The sequence below is a fragment of the Emydura macquarii genome, unplaced genomic scaffold, assembly GCF_026122565.2.
Source record: "Emydura macquarii macquarii isolate MOO-44397 ecotype Brisbane River unplaced genomic scaffold, CSIRO-AGI_Emac_v2 contig_1045, whole genome shotgun sequence".
Classification (NCBI taxonomy): Eukaryota; Metazoa; Chordata; order Testudines; family Chelidae; genus Emydura; species Emydura macquarii.
Window position 1 is genome coordinate 13531631 of NW_027131182.1, and position 26005 is coordinate 13557635.

At 39.6% G+C, this 26005-nt stretch overlaps 1 protein-coding gene and 1 long non-coding RNA gene across 2 annotated transcripts in view; one reads left to right on the plus strand and one right to left on the minus strand.

Moving 5' to 3' along the window:
* Positions 1-1260, minus strand: part of RANBP3L (RAN binding protein 3 like) — a 75520-nt gene extending 74260 nt beyond the window's left edge. Inside the window, exon 1 of the mRNA XM_067545534.1 lies at positions 1212-1260. Within this exon, the coding sequence (XP_067401635.1) occupies positions 1212-1236 (25 nt within the window). The 5' untranslated portion in view covers positions 1237-1260. The remainder of the gene's footprint in view (positions 1-1211) is intronic.
* Positions 1261-1460: 200 nt separating this feature from the next.
* Positions 1461-25739, plus strand: LOC137151304 (uncharacterized). The gene is made up of 3 exons (XR_010919240.1): positions 1461-1500; positions 22292-22382; positions 25522-25739. It is a non-coding gene; the product is annotated as an uncharacterized lncRNA (long non-coding RNA).
* Positions 25740-26005: the final 266 nt, after the last annotated feature.

Genomic DNA, 26005 nt, shown 5'->3' on the forward strand with positions numbered 1-26005 from the left:
AGCACACATCACAGTAGTATTGAGCATTTCTCAAAATTATAGCATGCATTTAAAATGATATTCTCTTTCCCCCTCCATACAGCAGGGAGTGGGTATAATGCATGAGTCTTACACAAGGGTAAGGCCTAATATTCTCTCATTTATAAACTTATTTAGGATACCTCAGTGCTCCCATGAAATAGGAACCAATTTTGCAATTGTTGTGCACATCATAATCCTTACTCACCATAGTAGTTCCTTTGAATTCAGTTTAAATGTCACAGTAATCAGAAAGAGCCAAACAGAAGTCTTCAATTTGTCCTATATCATAAATGTTCTCCTGCTAACTGCTCATTCTTCAAATGTAGATGCCTAAATGGCAACATGGAAATTGCTGCCAAAGTCACTTTTTTCTGTTTCTTGTACAGCTTGTTTTGTTCAGGATGATTCACTATTTCACAATAAGCAGCAGGTTGCATAATTTTGGGTACGTGATCTGCACGCTTGTGTTACTGAAGTCATCTTTATTCCTGGAGGCTGTACTACTTTATTATCTAGGGGTAAGAAATGGGGACTGGCAACCTGAGTTTTGCTTCTGACTCCATGTCTTACCTTGGGAACCTAACTAATTAGTGCCTCAATTCTCTCATCCATAGTAACATCCCCACTTACAGAGTACTTTAAGATCACCAATGAAGGATTCAAAGGCAAAGTAATACATTATTATTGATCTGCTTAAGCACCATTAGAGGAGTCACATACATACTAGAAGTAATGGATCATTTACACTGCTTCAGACACTTAAATAATCTGGGTGTACATTTCTTTTGTGACTAAAAATCAGGGCCCAGCAGAACATTTTCATGTATTCATCATGGACAGGGACTATTATTATTGATTTATTTATTCACAGAGGTTTCAATAAGGTCAGAGACCCATTATCCTAGATGCTATTAAAACAAACAACTCCCTCTACCTACTCTCTACCCCAAAGAATTTACAAAAACTGCTATTTAATGAATCACTGAATAGTCTCTAATCGATCTCTCATTTCATCCAGACACCACAGAGGCCCCATCCTTGAGTATCCATTTCCCTGATCAGGATGACTAGACAAGAATCCCCTTGTAACACATCAGTGCTATCCATAACCAAAACATGGGAAGCCAGTACAGTGGCTAGAGCCAGAGTCAACAGACAGGAATCAGGGCCAAGGGTCAGGACCAGGTTACCTGGAATAAGACAGGCCAAGAGCATAGCCAAGCACAAACAAGCCTTATCACAACCATGAACAAATGAGTTGAACAGCAGTGTACTGCTGCTGGGCTTAAGAGCTGGTCTGCAGATTCTTCCAACCAATTAGATAGCATAACCAATCAAGCAGCCTGTTCAGGCCAGCTGCACTTGTTAGGTCGCCCAGAGACTTTCCCTGCTGCAGGCCCTGCTTCCTGATACATGCTACTCCTATGTGAGTCACAATGGAATGGTATAAGGTATTTCCATCCGGAAGCTGATCATGAAGTATGTTTTCCTCACCATGAGATAAGCAAATACTAATCTGGAAAAAATACAGAAAGCTTGAAATGACATTGGTCTCCTAAAAATTCTCAAGGGATATAAGACCCCATAAAGGGAAAAAATCCCTGCATTACACTGAGAGGAATATTATCTGTGGAGGAAAATCTGACAATCCATAATGTTTGATAAGATTTGTTCCTGCCAGATTCAGATAAAACTGTACAGCTTGAAAGACAGAGATTTTCATAACAATCAGGAGATCACAATTAATAATCATTATTTCTTTTTTTATTTTAATACATTCTTTATTACAAAGGCTGTCATATGCAAGGCCCAATAACTATGGTACAGATGGATTTTTTTTTAATGTGAGGCCAGTAATTCAATTAATAAGCTAATCATATTTGGGAAAGCTGTTAGCCTGAACTAACACAGCAAATGGGCTGTGAATAATAGTGTCAGATGCCCCAGTGTAGGGCATATCAAAGGTTTGCAGGAACTCCTGTAACTGACTACACAAATAGTAGAGTTGATCAAAGAAGCAATATGCTAGTAATGCTGGTTACTTGTTTGCTTGTGTTCCTGACTGTAGAGGCCAGGATTTCTGACTGAGGTGTTAGCCTATGGGAACTTACTGTTGAAGTCAATTCTGTATATCAAACATCAAAAGATAATTTAGCTATAATTGGAAAATCTGAGCTGATTATGTCAGTCAGCAAGCAGAAGTTGAGGGCTGATCTCTATGTGAAACTGTAAATGAGAGAAACAGAGACACTGAACCCAAATTGTGTATGGTGGTGAGATATATGGGTTCTTTTAAGAAAGACGTGAGGAAGACTGAGCCTGAATGTAGTTAATGAGATGACTTAAACATACAGGCCAAGACTTTCAAAGTGTGGATGCCTGAAGTTGGTCTATGAGAGTTGTGAACACTCAACACTTTTGAAAATCAGGTCACCTATATAGGGGCTTAACTTTATGAACCCATTTCAGAAAACCTTAGTTCCCATGTTTATCTGGATAAATTATTATTTTCTTGGGATTTTTTAACCTCTTGTGTGATATAATCCTGTATTTGCATCATATCTTGTAAATAAATCCTATATTTATTAAAATGTGAGCAACTGGAATAACTGTATGTAATTTAACCTAACCTACTGATTTTATGCATTTCTAATGTGCCTGACACTGTGCAATCTGAGTGCCCTGCACTCAGGTTAAAAACAATAATCACCTGAGAAGATCTTACTTTCCAGTTCCCCAAGGACTTTTCTGCACAGAGTCCGATCCTGCAAGATGCTGAAGGCATTTTTGTGGTGCTCAGCACCCTCAACTCCCATTTGATTTAAATAGGAGTTGAGAATGCTCAGCACCTTTCAAGGTGCTCAATGTTAGCATCAAGCACCAAGTGGGGCTTTCTCATTTATTTGTTCCCTAGGCTGCCATGAACTTTGTTTTATCCACTGAATTCTCTCTCTGTATTCTCAGCTTTTGAGGGGGACAATCACTTTAGACAGAGTCAGTGTTTTCACAAACAGACAGGGCCATAATTTAAGTGGAGAGGTCAGCTGATAATTGTATTTGCAGGTACATTTAGTTTTCCAAAGAGGTCAAACTGCACAATAGAGATGAGTGTAGTGGAGTACAAAGGGGAGATCAAGAAGAGAGGGTATTTGTGACACAGGCACAAACATACCCTCATTTTGTGTAGGAATTTATAGTTTAAAAGACAGCATTTCATTCTGGGACTTGCAGTCATCTTGGGAAAGATAAGAAAGTGTTTCATAACGTCACAAAAGGGACTATTATGACCATCTAATCTGACCAGCTGTGTAACACATGCCTGACCTTACCCAGTAATTTCTGCATCAAGCCTATAGCTATGATATATCTTTTAGATGATATCCAGTTTTGACTTAAAGACTGCATGTGACGAAGACTCCACTATGTCCTGACGTAAACTGTTCCAATGATTAATTACCATCACTGTTAAAAATGTGCACCTGATTTGTGGTTTGAATTTGTCTAGCTTCAGCTTCCAGCCACTGGATCTCATAGTGCTTTTGCTGTTAAAGAGCTATCTATTATCAGAAATCTCTTCTCCCTCTAGGTATCTGTAGATTGCGATCAGGACACATTGTAATCTTCTCTTCAATAAACTAAATTGATTGCGTTTCTTGAGTCTTTCACTATAATTCTCACTTCCAGACCTAGATTAATTCTTGTAGCTCTTTTCTGAACCCTTTCCAATTTTCAAAATTTTTCTTTGAGGCCCCTGTGTATATCAGTCCATGCTTGTCCACAGAGACATAATAATATTTCATCTTCTCAATATGCTTTTCTCTAATTGCCATTTTCAATGGTCACAAACAAGAGCATTCTTTAGAACTTCTTTTTTACACTCTCAAGAAATAGAACAAAACTTCACCAGAGTATCAAGGCATCATCCGCTTTTTCAAGGTGGCTTTGTAATAAGAACTGGGCTATCACACTTGATGGACAAACTTTGGAAGAATTGCCATCAAAGGCCAAATTTTCAAAAGTGATGTTGGGTACTGTTGTGTATTTTGCATCTTTCCTAGGTTGCCGTAGCAACAGAGCTTAGCTTGTTGCCATAGCAATAGAGTTAGACTATTAGGGGATAGCTCAGCCAGTCCTGGCTGGTTTTAGTGTAGTTCAATATAGACTTTTCATGGGTTTGCATCTCTCTCTGTTCCATGCTAATTTCTCTTTGAATATCAGTACTTTCCAAGGATTTAACATAACAGGTACCTCAGTTTTTGGGCATGCAATCTGAAGCACCTAAGGCCTTCTGTGTCTGAGATGCTGAACATCTGCAATTCCTTGTGATTGTGATCTTGACTTAAAGCTCTATCCTGAAAGGTGTTGAATACTCTTTTGAGATGCTGACGACTCTCAACTCCCACTGAAGTCAATGGGAGTTGAGGGCACTGAGTACACCAGAGGAGTACTAAGTGCCTCACAGGATGTAGCTCATAATGCCTATTGGTTTTGTAACAATTCTGTTTTTTCTTTGCCTGAGCCTCTCAGGCACAGTGGTTCTAATGCTCTTCAACCTACCTTAGAAATGTTTCCCATAACCACACCAAGGAAGCAAAGTGGTTATTTGTCAATAATATTCAAGATATTAAGGGTTCTAATTATGATGCAACTAATACAATGCAGGCCTTATTGTTATATACTGTTAATTTGGCAAGGCATTTCTGAAGACTGTTGGGATTTCTGATCAAATACCTAGGAGTATGTTAACTGTATCCGATGACCAATCATCTGGCAAGCTCGGTGAGAAGTTCAGTCACCTGTGCTAATGCTGTTTGAATTGTGATTGGATGATTAGAGCTGGCCTTTTAATTGTAGAGAGAAAGTCTCTAAAAAGTGATACAAGCTAGTGAGCTGACTTATTGCTACATCAGATGAGGGGAAAAGATTGGTTACACGTGACAAAGCCAGAACAAGCTGTGGAATTGTTGCTTGGAGTGGAGAAATGTAGTGGCACCGGACAACAGCCTGAACCTGAACATTTGCCTCTCACAGAGTCTGGCACACAGCTGCACAGCACTTACCACAGTGGCAAGCAAAGGGTACAAAGCCTTTGATGAGCTTATCTATTCACACCCTATCTTTAGCATATTAATTAAACAGTCATTGATGAGATTGAACTGATTAAAATGTAAAGCTTTGAAGGAACTGCTATGTCATAAATCACTTGCAAATTGCTAATCATCACTTTGATAACCAGCAGGGACGTAGGTACTGGTGGGCCTGGGTGGGCCAGGGTCCACCCACTTTGAAAGCAGGCCCACTTAAACTACCTGTGTAACTAGTTTTCTCGGCTGGTGGCTTCCCCAACTTCCTGCTTCCGGTCACGAGGCTGGAAGCAGGAAGTTCAGGAAGCCACCGGCCGAGAAAGACGTTCGGGTTTTTCAGCCAGCTCACCCCTGTCAGCCAGAGGCCCTGACAGAAGATCACACCTGGCTACGCCCCTGATAACCAGTCAGACCTACTGACATGGATTGCCTGTTCCTCTTTTCCATGGTGCACTGGCACAATACATACTGGAGTACATTTAACTGCAAAACAGCTGCTCAATGCCATGCTTAATGGGCCAGATTTTCAGCTGGCCTTAACCTGGCTGTAACTGTGTGTGTGCAAATTTTCCAAAGGCACACACTTGCATGCTTATTTGCTGCATTTCTTTGCCTAATAACAGAATTTGCAAGCACAAATATAGCAACTGTGCATGCATATTTGTGCAGATATGATTAGGGACCATGCTTTGAAAAAATGTTCCACTGTCTATCAATCAATCAATCAATCAATCCATCAATCTTATCACTGTGGCTAAAAGAACAAAATTGTATGATGTTATTTCTCTCTCCTTTTCTCTAACTAGGTCTTATAAGGCCCCCCACTTGAGCACTTGTCAAACAGCAGAAATTTCTCTTTCTTTCTTTTTTTCCTTCCCAGCCTGTAGGAGAAATTACTTGATTAATATAAAGGCTTATTTGTTTGTTTGTTGATGCTTGAAAGAGTAGGTGTACTATGTGTATTTGTAGAATTTATGGGTTTCTGCAGAGTTAACTCGTTATCTACACTCAAGTTACTTCTCTTAATTTAGCCTAGCCAGTCGAGCTGCTGTGTCCGTGCGATTACTCTCTTGTTGTATCATAATGAGTGGTCATGTGAGCAGCTGATGGTCTAGCCAACTTTAGTTAAAGCAGCAATGGTTTTTGTGTGTGGATGTGACTCGAGTTATAACTCAAGTTAACTTTGTAGTGAAGATAGATCTTCCTCACAGGATTTAAGTCAAAGAAAGGTGTTTTTGCATTTATAGTCCTATTTTCATCCCTATTTCTTCTTTCATAGTCTAGATCCAGATCCTGTGAAAATTCTCCTCCACTTAGGAGCCTTCTCCTATTGGTTGACATTTTCATGGTTCCAGTGGAACATAGCTTTTGTGGGATGCCATGTTCATAGCAGGAATAGCAATTGCTCATGTATTTAGGGCCAATCTTATGGAAGGTTTTGAATATCATGACAGAAACATTGAACTGGACTCTGTATTGAATGGGGAACCAGTGTAGAGAGCAGACCACCTAAGTGATGTGTTCTCAATGACCTACGTTATTAAGCAGATGAGCTTTTATGTTATGTGCTATTTGGAACTTTATATCCAGGAATGAAATGTGTGATTTCATTCCTGAATATAAAGGCTCTATAGCCTCCTCCCACATGAACGTGTTTGGAACAAAGGAAACGAATCAATAAATTATGCAGCTCTAAAATAGTCTCTGTTGGAAGGCATACTGCCACTTTCACAGTGGGTCTAAAAGTAGTATGGTAGGGATAGTCTGCAGCCTGAATAAAGCTTTGAGAGGGGATATACTGGAAACCCTCACATATGCACTGTAGCATCTGGCCAGATGCATGATGGGATTCTCCCACCAAACTCCTCTAAAACATCCCAAGCACTGGTAACATAGCTGGAGCAAGGACCATGCTGCTCTTAGCTTCCAGGCCACAGCTAAGCTCTGTGACCCTCAGTGGGGGAAGGGTCACAGAGTGTGGCAAGGAACTTAATGCAGCTCTTTTTAAACAAGGTATTTGTGCCATGTAACTATAGACTATGACACATGGAGCAGCTATTCCCTGCTCTCACCCCATGCTGCCTGACCAAAGCCCTTTCCCTATGTGTCCAGACTGCCATGGAGGTATCTGGTACCATTTATGCAGAGGGCAGAGAAAAGGTGAAACATACAGTGATCCCATCTTTCTGCTCCACATAGGGAAATGGTTGTTGGTGCTAACAAGGACTGTTAATGTGACAAAGCGAAGTGAGGGCAGTCATCTGAAGCGACAGAGCTTGATAAAAAACATACACTCTTATTTTTAAGCCTCTTGTGTGACTTTGTATTTTTCTGAGCCTTTTCACATGTGAATTCTCTCATGGACGCCTCATGTACTTGGAAAGCTGATTTTAGTTACAAGTATACATGGTGACAGGTAAATGATTACTTTTCCTCTATCACCACCTCTGAGCTGGGAATTTTCCACTACGGTGTCATTGCTAAGGGAAAATTTTAAAATGGCAGCAGACTCTCAAACTGTCTGATTCTAGTGCTGATATAGTGGTGCTTGATTTGCTTGACTAAAGAAGCTGCTGGCAAAAAAGTTACAGTTGGCAATTTGCTTGTCTCCTTGCATATTTTGGCTCTATAACCATGTTTTAAAGTTTTTTTTCAGACGTGTACAGAATAATCTGAACAGCTGTCATGTGGCCAAATGTGAATGTGATGAGAACAATTTACATATACAGTGTGATGTTACAACTTTAGTGGGATATGTTATAAATAAATATCAGTGTTAATGCTATTCATAAAAAGTATAATCTCATTTAAGAATAAAGAACTATTTGATTCTTCACTCACACTGCATTCATTTTTTTATCCTGGGATAGGGGTTTGATCCTGCAAACCTTTACATGAGTAGTTCCAGCATGGAACTGGAGGAAGGACTACTTGCATGAGTAAGTGGTTTCAGGGTTTGGCCCCTAACTGTCATCAAATATATAACATATACGAACTATTAACATCACAACCAGTTGCAGGCCTCATGAGCTGAAGTTCTCATGAAATCCCATTGGAAAACAGATCATAGAAATGAAAGATGGAAATGATTCATAGCATTAAGCCACCGAGTCCAAGCTCGTGGCAGTCCAGCTGTCTCATATTTCAGACTGCTGTGACCATTTTCACATTGGTGAATTCCTTGTTATCATTCCTTTCAAAGATTCCTGGAAATGAAATATTAAATGAGAGCTGAGATACTGTTCAGCCTGTGTAAAGGTATCAAAATCTGGTTCTAAACTGTCATGGCTACAGTCACTATAGAAATTAATACATTTAATACAGAATAATGTTAAAAAGTAAAAGTAAAAAAATACTATTTTAAATGAGAATCTGAGAAACATTATTTTTGTAGGCATCAAGCAGGAATGTACAGGTTTATCAAAGCCAGTAATTCAAAAATCTTTTGGCAGGAAGTCCTACAGAATGTTTGAAAATTGGGGAGTTCAGCGTGAACATGATTTTTGGCCCCAATTCAGCAAATCATCCTTATTCAGCAAAGCATGGAACTACATACTTAAGTTTAACCATTTGCTCTAAATCCCATTGATTTTAATTGGAGTTAAGTACATGGTTAAAGGATTTGTTGAATCCAGCCATGATATATCTGGAATTCAGAGCTGAATTTGAGAGAATCTAAATTGGTGTAATTTACACCTACTGTTTGCCTCATCAGTGCATAAATTACACCTGTTTAAACTCCTTTAGATTCACCCTCTAAATTTGGCCTGCAGTCTCCATACTGCTTAAAACAAGTCTGCAAAAGAGACTTGTGACTATAATTTGTTTTCTGCTTACAGCAAGATAACATTAGTGACAGTAAGAGAAAGTAATGAAACCTAACAGTTTTAATGAATTGAAAACTTCAGTATATTAAGAAGAATCACTGACATGAGAAAATGTGTGTGTTAAGTCACTGAAGGTTATACCAGATTGCATTTCTTCAAATGCATGATATTTCAGTTATAAGCTTGCAAACCAAGGAGTCTGCATATAAATACCACTTACTTTCTATTGCAAGGTGCAGGGAAGACCGAAAGGCTATGCAGTGTTCATTTATCTGCCTAAGTTTTCAAAAGAGCATTTCTCAAAGGCATTGCTGTATCTTGAGCTTCGTTGTTACTCCACTGGAGTCAACTGACACTAGCGGAGGAGCTGGCCCATGATGTGTTATAATACACAAGCAACTTTGAAGATGTGGAAAATGTGTGGAAAATCTGATTTATTTTCTTAGGGCCATGCCTTGCCAGCATGTCATGTGTGGAACTCCCACAAAAGCTAATGGGATTTCTGCATAAGAACTGATAGCAAGATAGAACCCAAAATTTGTAATCACTATGCAAGAATTTTTAATATAGATGTTTTCTGCACATTTTATTTACATACATCTACTGTACATGTATTTTCTACTAAGATTTTTAAAGATCACATTTTTATTTGTTCATTTTCTGAAGGTCTGCTGTTTTAAATTTTTTTATTCTAATTTTTTTTAATTAGCACTTTGTATTTTTGATGTGTAGATTTCAAAGTACTTTACATAGGTAAGCAAGAATTATTATTATTATTATTATTATAGGAGCCCAAGTTTTAAAAAATGGCCTAAATGACTTTGCCCAGTGTCATAGTCAATAGTAAAGCCAAGAATACAACTCCCATCTCATGACTATTAATCTAGTGCTTTATGACTTGACAACACTTCCTCCCTTTATAGGTAAAGGCCCATCTGTGAAGCCATCATCCCTGTCTCCTACAACTGACAGAAAATTAACAAAACTTGCTATTGCAGCTGCAAAACTAAAAGAAAACAAATAGACTGTCTAGTTCACCTTAGAAAACTATTTACCTTACTTTTTAAAATATGCCTGCTGCTAAAAAAACGTTATAGATGATGTAATACTGTATTTACTATTACAGATACAGCAGGCATGCTCTGTATTTGACCTTTCACATCTTCTTAAGTTTGCTAGGGGATTCAGAACGGGCAGTTTGTTGTATTTTTACCTTCACCTTTTTTCTCTAGAAGGTTCCAAAATAAAATACTCATGTATTCTTTTGTGTCAATTTGTTCTCATTAAGCCACATTGTGCCATCGGTTTTTAAATTAAAACTTCTCTTTGAAATCAATGGTGAGTTCTGCCTAAAGGTTGATGGCACAGTGTGGCCCAAAGTGCTCAGTTTGATTCTGAGCTGTTTGTTGTATTGGATATTCAAAACCCAAAATTCAAGCTTTGTTTGTTAGTCCTGACTGGACACACAGATTGCATGCTATTATTTCTGTTTCCTGCTTGAATGAATTTAGAGTCAAGTTTTTCAATCAAGTTACTGTTCACAGAGCCATTGTGAAATATTCACGCTCCTATAATCATAGTTCCATTCACTCCCAACCTATAATGAAGACAATCTGCATTCATGAATGTATATAGTTTCAAATATGTTATCTGCATCAAGCATTGTATTAAAATGAACATTTGGGCTGTGAAAAACTGCATTTTCAGTTTAGGGGGATTTGTACAACTCTTTCTTTGTTGTGGTTCATGTGGGTTTGAACCTACTCCCTTGAGGTTTGCATTAACTTTGGTGCTGAAGTACATTTTATTAATATGCTATATTGTTCAAGGATTTTCTAAACATAAGGTGCCATTCATAACCCCAAAAGAAACTCGGTTAACAAGGACACTGGGATACGTCACTAAACTTTAACACAGATGAAAAAAGGTTAACCGGCTAGATTTTGTTGCTGATGAACTGTCTCTTTCTATAGAATTAATAAAAGACATCTAGATAAGTTGATAGTCTTTGACCTTTCATTCCTTAAATAGTTCATTCCACTGCACGAACGTCCCTAATACAATGGAACCGATGTATTTATGTCAGAGACGTTGTGTCTGCACCTCATGACTGCATAACACAGCAGGATGGCTGTCAAATAATAAATGATCAGTTCATAGTTGTCATCTTGTACAGTTTGTCTTTTGTGTTCTGACATCCAAAAAACACCCATGCACCAATGGATCCAATAGTAGCTGTGCATCATTTATCCCGTCTGTCTCTGCCATTTAGAATAACAGGCCTACTTTTGGTTGTTTTTTAGCATGAAGGTAAAAGTCCCATCCAAACTGAAACATGGCACAGTTGAGTTCAGCCTGGGAGTAAATTTCTCCTCTTTCCCAGCCAAATCTGAAAAAAAATCTGATTTAACTATCTGTCTCTCTCATCTGAAACCAAACCCGTCACCCAAGATGAGGTGGAAAAGGAGTCAATGATCAAAGTCAGGGAAACAGGAGAAAAGGGACTTAGGGACTGTAGCTAGAACCACTTAGAGAAACAGTAGGAAGAAGAGCCCGACAGAGTGGATTTCAGAGGAGGTGAAGGAAGAGGGAGAGGCTGGAAATAGCAAAGCAAAATGAAGAGGAACCCAACACTGGCGAGTCAGCTATCAAATTGTGGAAAATGGGACAAGGAGAAGACAATGACAGATGTAAAGTCAAAGTGTCCTGCCTTCAGCAAGTCCAAAGACATCACTGAGTGGGAGATAAAAGGTTGTCGATAAGCCTTTTGGAGCTGCAGCAGTGGGAGCAGATGAAATAAAACAGGGCGAGGGGTAGCAAAAAGGTTGGCAAGAGTAAAGCCTGAAATAGGAATAACACTGCGGGCAGCGTCCTGAAGCAGCTGGATATTGACCTCATCTGCCTGCAGTTGGACATAGCAGATGACGGAGCCCTGAATAAAGTAGTTTTTGACAGTCAGCATGTGGAGGTACTTCTCTGGGTTGTTCACACTAATGTTGTCATACTTCTACACAGCAATTGAACACCTGCAACTGGCCCATACCAGCCGACTTGAGCTCACAGGGCTTGGGCTGTGGGGCTGTTTCATTGCTGTGTAGACTTCCGGGCTCAGGCTGGAGCCCAAGTTCTGTGACCCTTCCACACTGCGAGACTGAGTCAGCTGGCATGGGCCAGTTACAGATTTTTCTTTGCTGCATAGACATACCCACAGATACTTAGATCATTCTTTAATTCCACTACCACATCCTCCCCAACTAAGGATTGAAGAGTGACTATAAAAGCATCCCACCAGCTGGAAGTGGGGAGCCGCATGCGGGGAACCCTGAGAAAGGAAGAACACATAGGCCAGGAGTGTTGCCATAGGACAGCACAGAAGAGGAGAGGATGAATATAAAGGATAAGCCTAAATTGGGAGATATGGTCAGAGGCAAGAAGAAGAAGATGGAGATGAGTTGAGGATTTTTGATGGTGGGAAAGGGGTGTAGTTCTATATTTACATTCATAAACACATAATGACTTTTTATAAAGCTTCTTCTTTACTAGCATTTTTGTTTAGAAAGCAAAACTGCAATAATGTAATTCCCATCCATGCAAAACAATCAGCATTTGTTATTTGTATGAATAATCTTTTCCATAACAAGTATGGAACAATTCTGAATGACAATTATAATTTATTAAGGAATGGTGCTGGTTAAAAATGAAGCAGGTGACCCTATTAACCCCAATTTTTAAACTCCTTCTCAACTTCCTGAAATTTTGCAGTTTATTTTGTTCCAGAATAAAGCTTTTCTGGGAAGCAAGGTTAAAAAAAAAATCAGAAAAAGAGCTTTAAAATTATGTTTTTAAAATGTACCCATTGATGACTTTTAAAAAATATTTTCTAACTTGTTTTGGCTCATCATATCTAAAAAATGGCCTAGAAACACCACATCTGATTTGCTTTTATGTTCATGTTGAGGAGAAGAATCTTTTAGTCCTGCTGCAGGAGAGCCGTTTTTAGGCCACATAAGGTGTGTTAAAACAGGGCGCCCATGAACCTGTATGCTAGCCCATTTTTAATTTTTGGCACTCACTACAAAGTAGAAAAAATCCTACACAAAATATTTTGCTAAAAAAAGAATTAAGAATGAAAATGTGTTTCAGTGTAGTCCAGCTATACTCAATTTTCTTTACAAAAATCTTACACCTTTCAAAAACATTAGACTGTCTAGAAATGAATGGTTAAAGGATTCTGGTAAGCCTTCACTGCCCACTGTCCCCCTATCTGATTTACATTGCCCAGCCAACCTTAATCTTGCAAATCTACACAAAGGTCAAAATAACAAATTGCTAGAATATGAGAAAATTCCACTTTCTATTCAAGAGATCAATTTCCAGTAATCTCCTTGTGATTTGTTATTTTGACCTTTGCATATAATTTTTCAGATTTTAAGGACAAAGTTAAGTGGGTGGGCATTGTAAATCAGGGAGATAATAGTGAGTAAGGAAGATTTATGTGGCGGAGGGGAACTGACTGAATTCCTTAACTCGTCAATGACAGTCTAATTTTGGGGAATCTTTTTTAAACATGCAGTTTTCATAAAGAGCATAATGTTGTTGGACTTCACTGAAACACACTTTTAACAGTGTTTTTATTTGTTTGTTTAGGAATAACATATTGTATGGAAAACATCTTCTTATACAGTATCTCTTCACAGGGCCTAGTTCAAAGCCTATCGAGTCTTCCCTTTGGCTTAATTGGGCTTTAGATCTTGCTCTGAAGCAAGGATTATCCTGCCAATCATGTGAGCAAACAACCCGCTGGACCACTTCTAAGAAGGATTGAGACAAAACAACAGAATACAACAACATTTTCATCAGATATTCCATTTCAGCTGAGACAATTAAAAAAAAGATCTCCTTTGACTCCAATTGGCTGCATTGTAATTGCTATCATTAGTATTCAGAATATATATCCTTCTTTAGAACAGGTGTGTTCCATTAAATGTCTCCTAAAATGTAATACAAAGGCTTTTGATTAGAACAGTGTGACATTGAAATTGCCATAATGGATCAGACATAGATTAATCTATTCCAGTATCTTGAATCACAGTGCCAAGAACCAGAGGGTTTAGAAAAAGTGCAAGAAAACAGAAGGTGGACAGTTATGGAATAATATGTTTACAGGAGATCCTTGAGCTAGAGGATATATTCTGTCATGCAACATAAGGGTTCATATGTCTTCTAATATATTTTAATTCTATCTAATGCAACTATGGATGTTTTCACTGTTGCACTATACACATCAATGTCTAATTCTTGCTTGAATCCCACCAAACCCTTGGTCCACAAAACATCTAGTGGCCAGGGGTTCCACCAGCTACATACGTATTCTTTTTATCAGTATTAAATGATACTTGAAGTGTAGTTTGCTATGATTTGGGGCTTAATACAATCCCAACATTATATGCAACCAAAAGATGTGTAGGGGGTTTACTATTTGCCCATATTCTCTCTAGGAGAGATTTGAGCGTTCTGGTTATTGTATATTCAATATAAGTTATTATTCAAGGAGTATAGGATAATGGGTTATCATTTCCCATAGACACGGAGGATATAGTAGTATGTGAATTGAACATTAGTCTGATTAGGTCTCGTTTGCAATATTCCTATTGATTTCTTAATATTCAACAATTTCTCATTGTACTGCAATGGAAATTCTAGTCCCCTGCACTCAAGTAAATGCAGCATGGCAGCTCTTTTAAGTAGCCTGAATAATATTTAACAACATAACACAGCAGTGGCAAAAGTTCCTTCAGTTTCAATAGCATACCTCAAATTATGAAAATTTGATAGAACAAGTTCCTGAAAAAATTGTCCTCCCGTTGAAAAGAGGAAGAGGCGAGAAAACTCAAGTTTAGTAGCAGACTTCAAGTTAGAATTTAATATATTAATGAATTCTTGACAGCAAGTTAAAGAAGTATGGGATGGATGAATAGACTATAAGATGGAAAGAAAACCGGCTAGATAATTGGGCTCAATGGGTAGTGATCAATGACTTAGTGTCTAGTTGGCAACCAGTAACAAGCAGAGTGCCCCAGGAGTCGGTACTGGGACCAGGTTTGTTCAACATCTTCATTAATGATCTGGAGGATAGAGTGGATTGCACCCTCAGCAAGTTTTGCAGATGACATTAAGCTGGGAAGAGAGGTAGATACCATGGAGGGTAGGGATAGAATAGAGAGTGACCTAGACAAATTGGAAGATTGGGCCAAAAGAAATCTGATGAGGTTTAACAAGGACAAATGCAGAATTCTGCACGTAGGACGGAAGAATCCCGTGCACTGCTACAGACTGGGGACCGACTTGCTAGGCAGCAGTTCTGCAGAAAAGGACTGAGGGTTACAGTGGACAAGAAGCTGCATATGAGTCAGCAGTGTGCCCTTATTTCCAAGAAGGCTAATGGCATATTGGGCTGCATTAGTGGGAGCATTGCGAGCAGAGGGAAGTGATTATTCCCATCTAATTGGCATTGGTGAGTCCACATTTGGAATATGGTGTCCAGTTTTGGACCCCCACTACAGGAAGGATGTGGACAAATTGGAGAGAGTCCAGCGGAGGGCAACGAAAATGATTAAGGGGCTGAAGCACATGACTTCCAGGGAGGATGGAGTAGGCTGTTCTCAGAGGTAGCAGATAACAGAACAAGGAAGAACGGTCTCAACTTGAAATGGGGGAGATCACGGTTGGATATTAGGAAAAACGTTTTCATTCAGATGGTGGTGAAGCACTGGAATGGGTTACCTAAGGAGGTGGTGGAATCTCAATCCTTAGAGGTTTTTAAGGCCTGGCTTGACAAGCTCTGGCTGGGATGATTTAGTTGGGGTTAGTCCTGCTTTGAGCAGTGGTTTGGACTAGCTGACCTCCTGAGGTCCCTTACAATCCTAATATTCTATATTTGTTTGTAAAGTGTTCAGGTGCCATGGTATAAAATCTTGGACAGATAGGAAGGCAGAGTGACAGTATAATATTTTTTATTTTATATTTATATATTTTTTATTTTATATTTAGTGTGAGGTTGGATTTGTTGCTTAGCACTTTGGAAAACAGAATCAGAATTCAAAACAACCTTGATAAATTAGAGGATTAGTCTGAAATCAACAAGATAAAATTCAATAATGACAAGTGCAAAATACTACACTCATGAAGGAAAAATCAAATGCACAACAACAAAATAGGGAATAATGGGCTAGGTGGTAGTACTGCTGAAAAAGATCTGGGGGTTATAGTTGACCACTGTGAAAAAGGCTAATATCAGTTTGGGATATATTAACAGAAGTGTCATATGTAAGACATGGGAGGTAATTGTCATGTTGTACTTGGCACTGGTGAGGCCTCAGCTGGAGTACTGTGTCCAGTTTTGGGCACACACTTTAGGAAAGATATGGACAAATTGGAGAGAGTCCAGAGGGCAGCAACAAAAATCATAAAAGGTTTAGAAAACCTGACTTCTGAGGAAAGGTTAAAAAAACTGGACATGTTTAGTCCTGAAAAAAGACGACTGAGGATGGGACCTGATAACAGTCTTCAAATGTGTGAAGAACTGTCATAAGAAGGACAGCGATCAATTGTTCTCCCTTCCACTGAAGTTAGCACAAGAAATCATGGGCTTAATCTGCAGCACAGTTAGGTTAGATATTAGGAAACACTTTCTAACTATAAGGATAGTTAAACTCTAGAATAGGCTTCCAAAGGGGGATGTGGAATCCTGTCATTGGAGGTTTTTAAGAACACGTTACACAAACAACCTAGACTATGCCTGACGTGTTACTTGGGCCTCCCACAACACAGGGGGCTGGACTAAATGACCTCTCAAGATCTCTTCCAGCCCTACATTTCTATGATTCAAGGCTTTATCTTGCTCTCACTGAATTCAATGTGAGTTTTGCTAATAATGTCAAGGGGAACAGGTTAGGGCCCATTCTTTTCAATGTGTTTATTATCCCTCAGTACCTGCAAAATTCTATATGAGAAAATGAGGAAGTGCTTTAAATTAGGGCCGTCCAAAAAAAAAAAAAATTTTAAACTGTCATCAAATCTGTTACATTCTAAAACTAACAAAATAGTTGAACAGGTTTTGTTTGGAATACAATTTATCTTTGAGCTCAGAGGTCATCCACCCTGATGTGCTTCTTCAGCCAAGGTAAAATTTCATCCCTTGCTTTTCCTCTACTCTGCACTGTGATCTGCACTGGATGCTTGCTCCCATCCTTTCCAGAGGTGGCTGTGATTCACTGATACTGTGTGTACTCAATGAGCGACGCTCCTTGGGATGAATTATAAATGTACAAAATTTTATGATGTGTTTAACCATTTGATCACTTTTGGAGCTTTGTTCTTTAGCAAGAACAGAAGAACCCACACTCAGCAGAGAGACCATGACTGAGCCAAATACTACACCCTGGCTTGAGGAGAAAATTAGTGACTGACCCTAGAATTTGACTCAGCTCTGTAGTGGTGAAATCTGGCTGAGCACACAGCTCTGGCAGGCTCTATTCCGCAACTATAGGTCCAATATTTTCAAATGAGGGAACAATAATATTTTTAGAGCTTTCAAAACATACATTAAATGTGAACCAGGCAATGTTCACTTGGGCTTTGTATCTTATTATAAACCCAAATTTTGGGCTACTTTTCACTGGGAAGGGTTGCTCAGGTTTGCAAACCTTCTAACAAGCCTGGGTCAAGGTGTGAGTGAGCCTTGGCCAAGTTACAATTTTGAGAAGGAATCTGGCTGAGTTTCCTTTTGAGGTTTTGTTGTGATTCCCAGTGGGGTGCAAACCCCACACAAACTGAAGTCAGAACAAAGTTAGAACCCCTGCCAATAAAAACTGCTGAGTTTCACATAGCTCTAAATATTTTACAAGGACTGAAGCTTTGTTTGCTCTTGTTTGAAAGAACTGTTAGGATACTGCTCATAGTTTGCCTGACCTCTGCCTGTAATTGGGAAGGTTTACTCCTAAGCATACCTGTAACTTTCCACTTCACACTCAGTCTCAGCTATCCATTCAGTACAAACTATCCCTATGAGTGTGGGACATGTGAAGTCAAATTACAGAAAATGTCCAATTACAGCCATACCTTTGGGACAAATTCTGGTATTTTGCCATTTGTGACCATTTTGATTAATGGCCAAACAAATGCTACAACACTAGCATTCATTTGTGCCCTTATTCCACCCAGCTGTAGCGTGGCTATACGCCTGACCCCTTTATGCAGATTACTTCTGCTAGAAGCAGAATCATCTGCTGAGAGGGAAGGGATGTGTATAGTTGCACTGTAAGGTCAGGGGTACAAAAGTGCAAACCATGCCTGCTGGACCCTAGGCCATGCCTTACTACAGTAGTTCTCAACCAGGGGTATGTGTACCCCTGCGGGTACTCAGAGGTTTTCCAGGGTGTATGTCACCTCATCTAGATATTTGCCTCATTTTACAACAAAGCTACATGAAAAGCACTAGCGAAGTCAGTGCAAACTAAAATTTTATACAGACAATGACATGTTTATACTACTCTGTATACTATATCATTGTTTCTCAACCTGGGGCGGGGGGGGGGGGGTCACAATTTATTTTGTAATTATATGGTAAAAATGAGAAAGTAAGCAATTTTTCAGTAATAGTGTGCTGTGAGACTTTTCTATTTTTATGTCTGATTTTGTAAGCAAGTAGTTTTAAAGTGAGGTGAAACTTAGGATACGCAAGACAAATCAGACTCCTGAAAGGGGTACAGTAGTGTTGAAAGGTTAAGAACCACTACCTTAGAATGCCCCTCCTGTTTTGAGACCACAGATCAGCTTCTCCACATTTTTTGGCAGGAATGGCAGAGTTACATAGAACTTTGAAGGTGGTGTCAAGAAGCTTGAATTTAATGCAAATTCAGAGGGGAACCAATGGAGGGATTCAGAGGAGGGAATGTCATGATCAAATCCATGGATAAGAAAGATGATTTTAACAGCAATATTTTGCATGGACTGGTGGGAAGCAATGGTATTGGGAATCCAGAGAGGAGGCCTTTACAGCAGCAGTCAATGCAAAATTTAAGGGGATGCTCAACAAGAGATTTGGATGCGAGAATGGAAAGAAAAAAACCATATCTTGGAGATGCTGAGGAGGAAGAACATATGGGCTGGATGTATTGGGCAAGAGAGAAGGAAGAGTACAACCTTTCAGATCGCAGGCCTGAATGATAGTAGGGATGGTGGTGTTGTCCATGGTGATAGAAAAGGGAGAGGGGAGAGTGAGAAAATTTTGGAGGGAAGTTGAGAATTGGACTCATAGTTTCATCTCATGTACAGGGATTTCCAAACACAGCTCCTGCTGGTGTTAATGAGTGGATGAACAAAATTAGAACAACAGACATCTTGGCTACGGCGGGGCATATGCAGAGCAGATTAGGAGAGAGGATATAAAGGTGGCTTTTTACTCTCCCGATTCTATGCCCTCTCTGTGCTGGTATAACTGAACTCTGTTCTAAATTATGCTGGTGTCAGTGGTTCCCAGGGGACACCACACTAGCCAGGGATCAGCAGGGCATAGGAATGCAACCTTAGGCAAATCCCCTTGTCCCATAGATGTGTCCTCTGCACCAGCTCAGGGGGAGGGCAGGTAGTGTAGAAGCCACAATGCAGTCTAAACCAACACCACCACATGATCCTCCCAGGGCAAGTTATGCAGGCTTGGGGGCCACACCAGTGGACTCAGATCCACTGCACCAGTGGATCTGGGCCCACTAGTGTCCTTATCAGAAAGGTTTTTGGATGAAGGTGGTGAAGGAGGGGTTTATGGTTTGGCCCTTATATTTTAGAACAGTCCTTTTATTCTGTTCCTCCTCCAAATTTCTCCTTAAAAGGCACTTTTCCTAGGACTCCTTCCTGCCTTGGTCTCTTCACCTTCCCCTACCTGAACCATTTTCCCGTGCCTTGGCTAGTCCTATTTATTTTAGATGATAAATTCTTTGGGGCAGGGACCGCGTCTTACTCAATGGCTTCAATCCCGCAATATGATCCCCATGGGCAGATCTTTGTGCCCAAGCAGAGCTGCAGCCCCCCACACACTTCCAGCTGTAGAACTGGGGCCTATGTTTGTAAAGTGCCAGGTCATCATACATGACTTGTGACATATAAATTTTTAAATAAATACTATAATACATATATTAATAAACGCTTTCTAAAATATTCATGTTTGGTGCAGATGGAATTGACAATTTTACCTGCTCCACTTAAGGTAATTTTAATTTAAAATATAAATTTATAATTTCAATAATAAGTGGTCACTTAGCTCACATTATTAAAAATAAAGATTTCTCATTAAAACTAATATTTTAGATTAAAACTAGAAAGATTAGATTAGATTAAAAACAGATTACAATACTTATCTTTACTAAAGTAAAGGTTATTTCAGCTACCATAAAGAATTGTGAAACTTCAGTATGTGTAGGGTTAAAGGCTGGAAATATGCTACAACTTGCAGTGGAAATTTCCACTGCATGCTTTATTGGCAGTGGAATGAGCCATACCCATCTGAAGGTGTGCACGTGTGTGGTCTCTTCATAAACACATTGGAATGCTGTGTCACATTATTTTTCCTGTCAGCTTTCTGACCAGTTTTTGTTTTTGGTCTTCCAGAGTTTTATGGGGTCATAGAGTACATAGTTAGACTGAAGTCAGTGGAAGTTTTGCCTGAATGAGGGCTGCAGGATCGCACTTCAGCCTGCTCTGATTTTTTTTATTCTTCAGGCTCCACTGTCCTGCAGCTCTTTGTCACTCATGGATATTTTCTGGTTCTTGTTTTTTACTACTGAGTGGGACAGTTTGCACATTTTAAATTCCATACAGTATAGAATACAGTATATTACATATACTGTATATATCGGATTGTAAATAGTTGGGGGCAAGTATATCTTTATAAGCACAGTGTTTTCACTTACTAAATATTATAATAATAATCCCCAAAAATAAGACCAAAAAAGTGGAAAGTCAAGACATATCTGTCAGAGGCAGTTTAGAGTTTATAAGGAGATGTTAGTGGTGTTAAACATGCAGGGTTGGATTCTCAGAAGTCCTCAGTCTTGGGCTAAGTGTACTCCTATTGAAGTCAGTGGACTTCATGGAGAGTGCAGTTAAGCTAATGCTGAATGCTTTTGAAAATCCCATTTATCTATCCATATCCATTCAAGATCAGAGTTTTAATGGTTATTCTTCTCCAGGTTTCTGTGTCTAACCAGATCTATATTGGTGCAGTGATAGAAGAACTGGTTTTGTTTATTTTGAAGAGAAATTTGAGTAAAAAATAAAAATACTACAATGTAAAGTGGGGCCAGGGGACTCATATTAAACACAAATTAAATATTATACATTTCTGTTTAGATGAGTGTTGCTATTTCTATTTAGGTGAGTGATCATTTTTGTCCAGGGAGATGGTCAAATGGCATAACCCTTGTTCACTTCGATATGTCTATTGATGATCTTCACCCATGCTAAATAATGGAATGATACCAATTATTCACTGGGGAAAGAAATGGTGTGTATTTAAGAGTTTAAATCTGGTTTGAGGCAGGATTTAATTTTATGTAATGGCTACTGGCTTTTGTTTACTATAACCAGTCCATGGAGGAAATGGTTTAAAGCTAAGTGGAATTTTAGGAAGCTGTTCCCATTATATTACAACAAAGTGTAGTTGAAAGATCAGGGGCTAAGAAGGAACCTACAAAGATCTCTGTGCAAATGGATTCCTGCACCTGCACAGTTTGAGATCCTAGGCAGCAAAAGGGGGAAAGTGCATAAAACAAAACCTGTGCTTTATAGATACTATTTTTATTTTGTGCCACCTGTTCCGTCCACAATATTATTAAGATGCTGCTTTGAGATTTTCACCTGGATATGCTGCATCTGAAGCAAAGAATTCAGAGGTAGAAACAAGTTCGTTTTCAGAAACAAAAGACGGAAATAAATGGCTACTTATCTGTACGATAACTATTGTTCTTCAAGATACGCACATATACATTCCATTGAATGTGTGTGCGCGTGCCCAATGCACTGGAGTTGAAGACTTTTGCCAGGAGTACCATTAAGGGGCACATGCACTACTGACATCCACATGCACTGAGCCAAGGGCATAAAAAGGGGCATGACTGCTAACTAATAACCGGAATAGTGGGGAAAGGGGGAAAGGTCATGGAATGTATATGTGCATAACATGTCAAAGAACAATAGTTACAGTACTAGTTTTTCTCTTGTACAGTTTTTTTCTCCTTTGAATGATTGTGCACATACACATTCCATTGTAGGAGACTCACCAGCAATTTTCTTTCATGTAATTAGACTTCAAATGACTTGAAGAAACTGCAGCTCTGAGTCACTGAAACTGGCCTCAACCTGGATAGCTTGAGTGATAATATTGCATCTGGAAAAGGTATGTACAGACAGCCACGTTGTTGCTTTACAAATGTCCACTATTGTTTACTTAAGAAGGCTGAGGAAGCGGAATGAGCCCTAGTGGAATGGGCTGTTATTCTCAGAGGAGGAGAAACCTTTGATAGAGTATAGCTGAGCTTGATAAAGTCAGAAATCCAGTATGATATACACTGGGCTGTAACCGGTTGCCCTTTAAATTCTTTCACAGAAGGCTATAAAGAGTCTGGGAGATGACCTGAAAGACTTTGTGCAGTCTAAGTAAAATATCCAAATATCCAAAGTGTGAAGCTTCTTTTTGGTTTTGGTAGAATGAGGTTTTGTGAAAAAAAAACACTGGAAAATACCCAATTTCCAAAGTGTGAAGCTTCTTTTTGGTTTTGGTAGTATGAGGTTTTGGGAAAAAAAACACTGGAAAATGAATGGTCTGACTGAGGTGGAATGTAGATATAACCTTCGGATGTGGCCTAAGAGAGAACTCATCTTTCTGAAATGTCATGAAATGGGGGGTCAACTAATAGTGCCTAGAGCATCAACAAATTCATGCAAAATTAATTGTTACCAGAAATGTTGTTTTAATTGACAGCAATGATAAGGAAGTAATTGCTAAAGGTTTGAAGGGGGAACCATTAAACAGGACAAGACTAAGTTCAGCTCCCAGGAGGGTATTCGACTGGAGACAGGAGGGTACATATGAATGAAGCCCTTCAAAAATTAGGTACCAAGGGATGCAAAAAGACAGAAAACCCATCTTCTGACAGATGTTTTGCAGACATGGAGGGTGACTGCACCCTCACAGAACTGATGGAGAGATCAGATGATTTCAAATGCAGGAGGTAGTCTAATATATGTGTAATTTCCACATTGCTTGCTGACAGCTGATGAGACTTGATTCCGACTGAGAACCTTTTCCATTTTGTAGCATAAGTGGGTCTGGTTGTGTCCTTCGTGCTGCACACCAAAATGGCTTGGACATCTCAGGAGCAAACTCTTTCCTCACTGCTCAGTTAGAGATCATCAGTGCAGTGAGGTGAAATAATTGTAGGTTGTGGTGCAGTAAATCTGTAAGTAAGTAAGTAAGGTTGAGACAGAAGGTCCTCAACCTGAGGTAGAGCTATTGGGAGGTTGAACTGAGAGTTGAGGTGGGTTGAGGTACCTGTACTTGTACCTGTACCTTGGTCAGGCTCTTGACATGAGGATTAAAGTTGCTTAGCCATATCTTCCTCAACCCCCTCAAAATTAGAGGGACAGGTGGAAATGCATACATCAGAAGACCTGACCAACAGAGAAGGAAAGCATTTGTTAAAGAACCCAGACCTATGGCCTGCTCTGGAGCAAAATTTCCATTTGTTGTTCAGGCTGGTCACAAAGAGGTCTACTAGGGGGTAACCCCAATGATGAAAGATCTGGTGCAGAATGCGTTTACAAAATTCCTGCTGAGAGAATCTGCAATAGAATTCTTCACCCTGGGAGGTGAAAACTCTTTAGCAAGTCATTGTTCTTTATGCAGAAATTGCACAGATGGATGGCTTCTGGCCAAAACTGATTCAACCTCACACTTCCTGCTTGTTCAGATAAAACATGGTAGTTGTGGTGGTAGTAAGTATTTGAACCATCTGGTTCTTGATGATGGAAATGAATGTCTCGCAACTCCAGTATGTTTAGATGGAGTGAAACCTGGGGCTTTCAAAGTGCCTGAAGTTGACCCAGGTGGGTTCACCAACATCTGGTAGAGGCATTTGTTACCAGGGTCATAACTGGTTGTAGTGGCAGGAAGAGAACTTCCTTCCATACATTTTGAGGGGTCATCCACCAATTCAGAGACTGAATCACTCGAGCAGGCACACAAATGAGATTTCTAAAGAATGCCTGTTTGGACAATATAACATGTGGAGCCAGGCTTAAAGACATCTGAGGTGAAGACTGGTATGCTGAGTTACATATATGTACAAGGCCATGTGTCCTAACAGCTGCAGACACAAGTGCACAGTTGTCCTTGGATTGGACTGGCAGGTTTTGGACACAGACTATGGACTGGAATCTGTTGGTTGTATGATAAGCCAGGCCAGTTGTAAAGTCTAGATCCGCCCCATGATATTTATTCTCTGTGTTATTTGTAATGTCAATTTGTCTATATTTAATTTTAGACAGATGAGGAAAGAGATGACTTGGTTATTGTTTGGATGTGGGACCTTGAACTTCCCTGAACTAGCCAATTGTCCAGGGAAGGAAATATTTAAATGCCTGAATGGCGTACATGAGCTGCTTGTGTCATACATTTAGTAACCACACTCAGGGCAGAAGATGGGACAAAAAGCAGTACAGCGTACTGATAGTGCACATTGCATACCATGAATTACAGTTACTTTCAGTGGCCAGGATGGATTGCCACATGAAAGTATATACACTGCAGATTGAGGGCAGCATACCAATCCCCCATCTCCAAGGAAGGGATAATAGATGCAAAGGTGACCATCCTGAACTTGATTTTCTTGATATATCTGTTCAACTTTCTTAGGTCTAGAATGGTTCAAGGGTCACTTTTCTTTTTGGGAATCGGCAATAGAAACCTCTCCTGTATTGGTAAGGAACTTCCTCTACTGCTCCCCAATTCAAAAGAGACTGTACTTCCTATATTAATACAGCTTAATTGGGCAGGTCCCTGAAAAAGGACAGGGAAGGTGAGTTGGGAAATGGGAGGGAAGAGAATTTAACAACATATTCCTCTTCACAGTGTTGAGCACCCAGGTGTCAAAAGAAATTTCTGTCCATACACTGTAAAAGATAGATAGGTGGTTTCCAAATGGGTGGGGGCTCTAAAATTTAGAGATGATTTACAGTTGGTATGCTGTCCTCGATTCTGATGTCAAAACAACTGTTTTGAAGCTGCAGTCTAGTAAGAAGGGCCTGCCGTGGAAGAAGCTGATGGGCTTAGCTCTCAGTCTACAGACATGCTAATTCTTGAGTGGTAGAAAGACCTGTACTGCACCTATGGTCTGAACAGTTTCCTCTGGCACTGGGGTGTAGACATCCAGCAAGTGAAGTGTTGCATGGGAATTTTTTAATGTGTGCATAGCATCAATCTTCTTGAAAAAAAGCTTAGTTCCCTCAGATGACAAATCTTCTACTGTATTTTGTAGTTCTCTTGGGATACCAATGGCCTGCAACCTAGAAGAATGTTGCATCGAGATGGCTGTCACCACTGAACATAAAGTCATTTCAGATACGTCAGTAGCTGCTTGGAGAGATGTCCAGGCAGTATGGTGTGCTTCGGAAACTATAGTCTAGAATTGCTCTTTGTATTTTTTAAGCAGCCTGTATGCAAACCTAGAAATTGCTGACCAATTAATAAAGGATATTTGACCAATAAAGCCTGATAATTTGAGACCCTCAATTGAAGGCTTGTGGTGGTACAAACCTTTCTTTCATAATCTTTCTTTCCTTATCTTTTGCTTGGGATGCAATTGCCTCAATCATTCATTCACTGCCATGACGACTATAGAATCCGGGAGAGGATAGGTGAAGAAATAATCATATTCTTGCTGAGGAATCTGATATCTTCTACCCATGTGTTCGGTAGTGGGTGGAATGGAAGCTGGTGTCTGCCAAAGGAACTTACAAGGT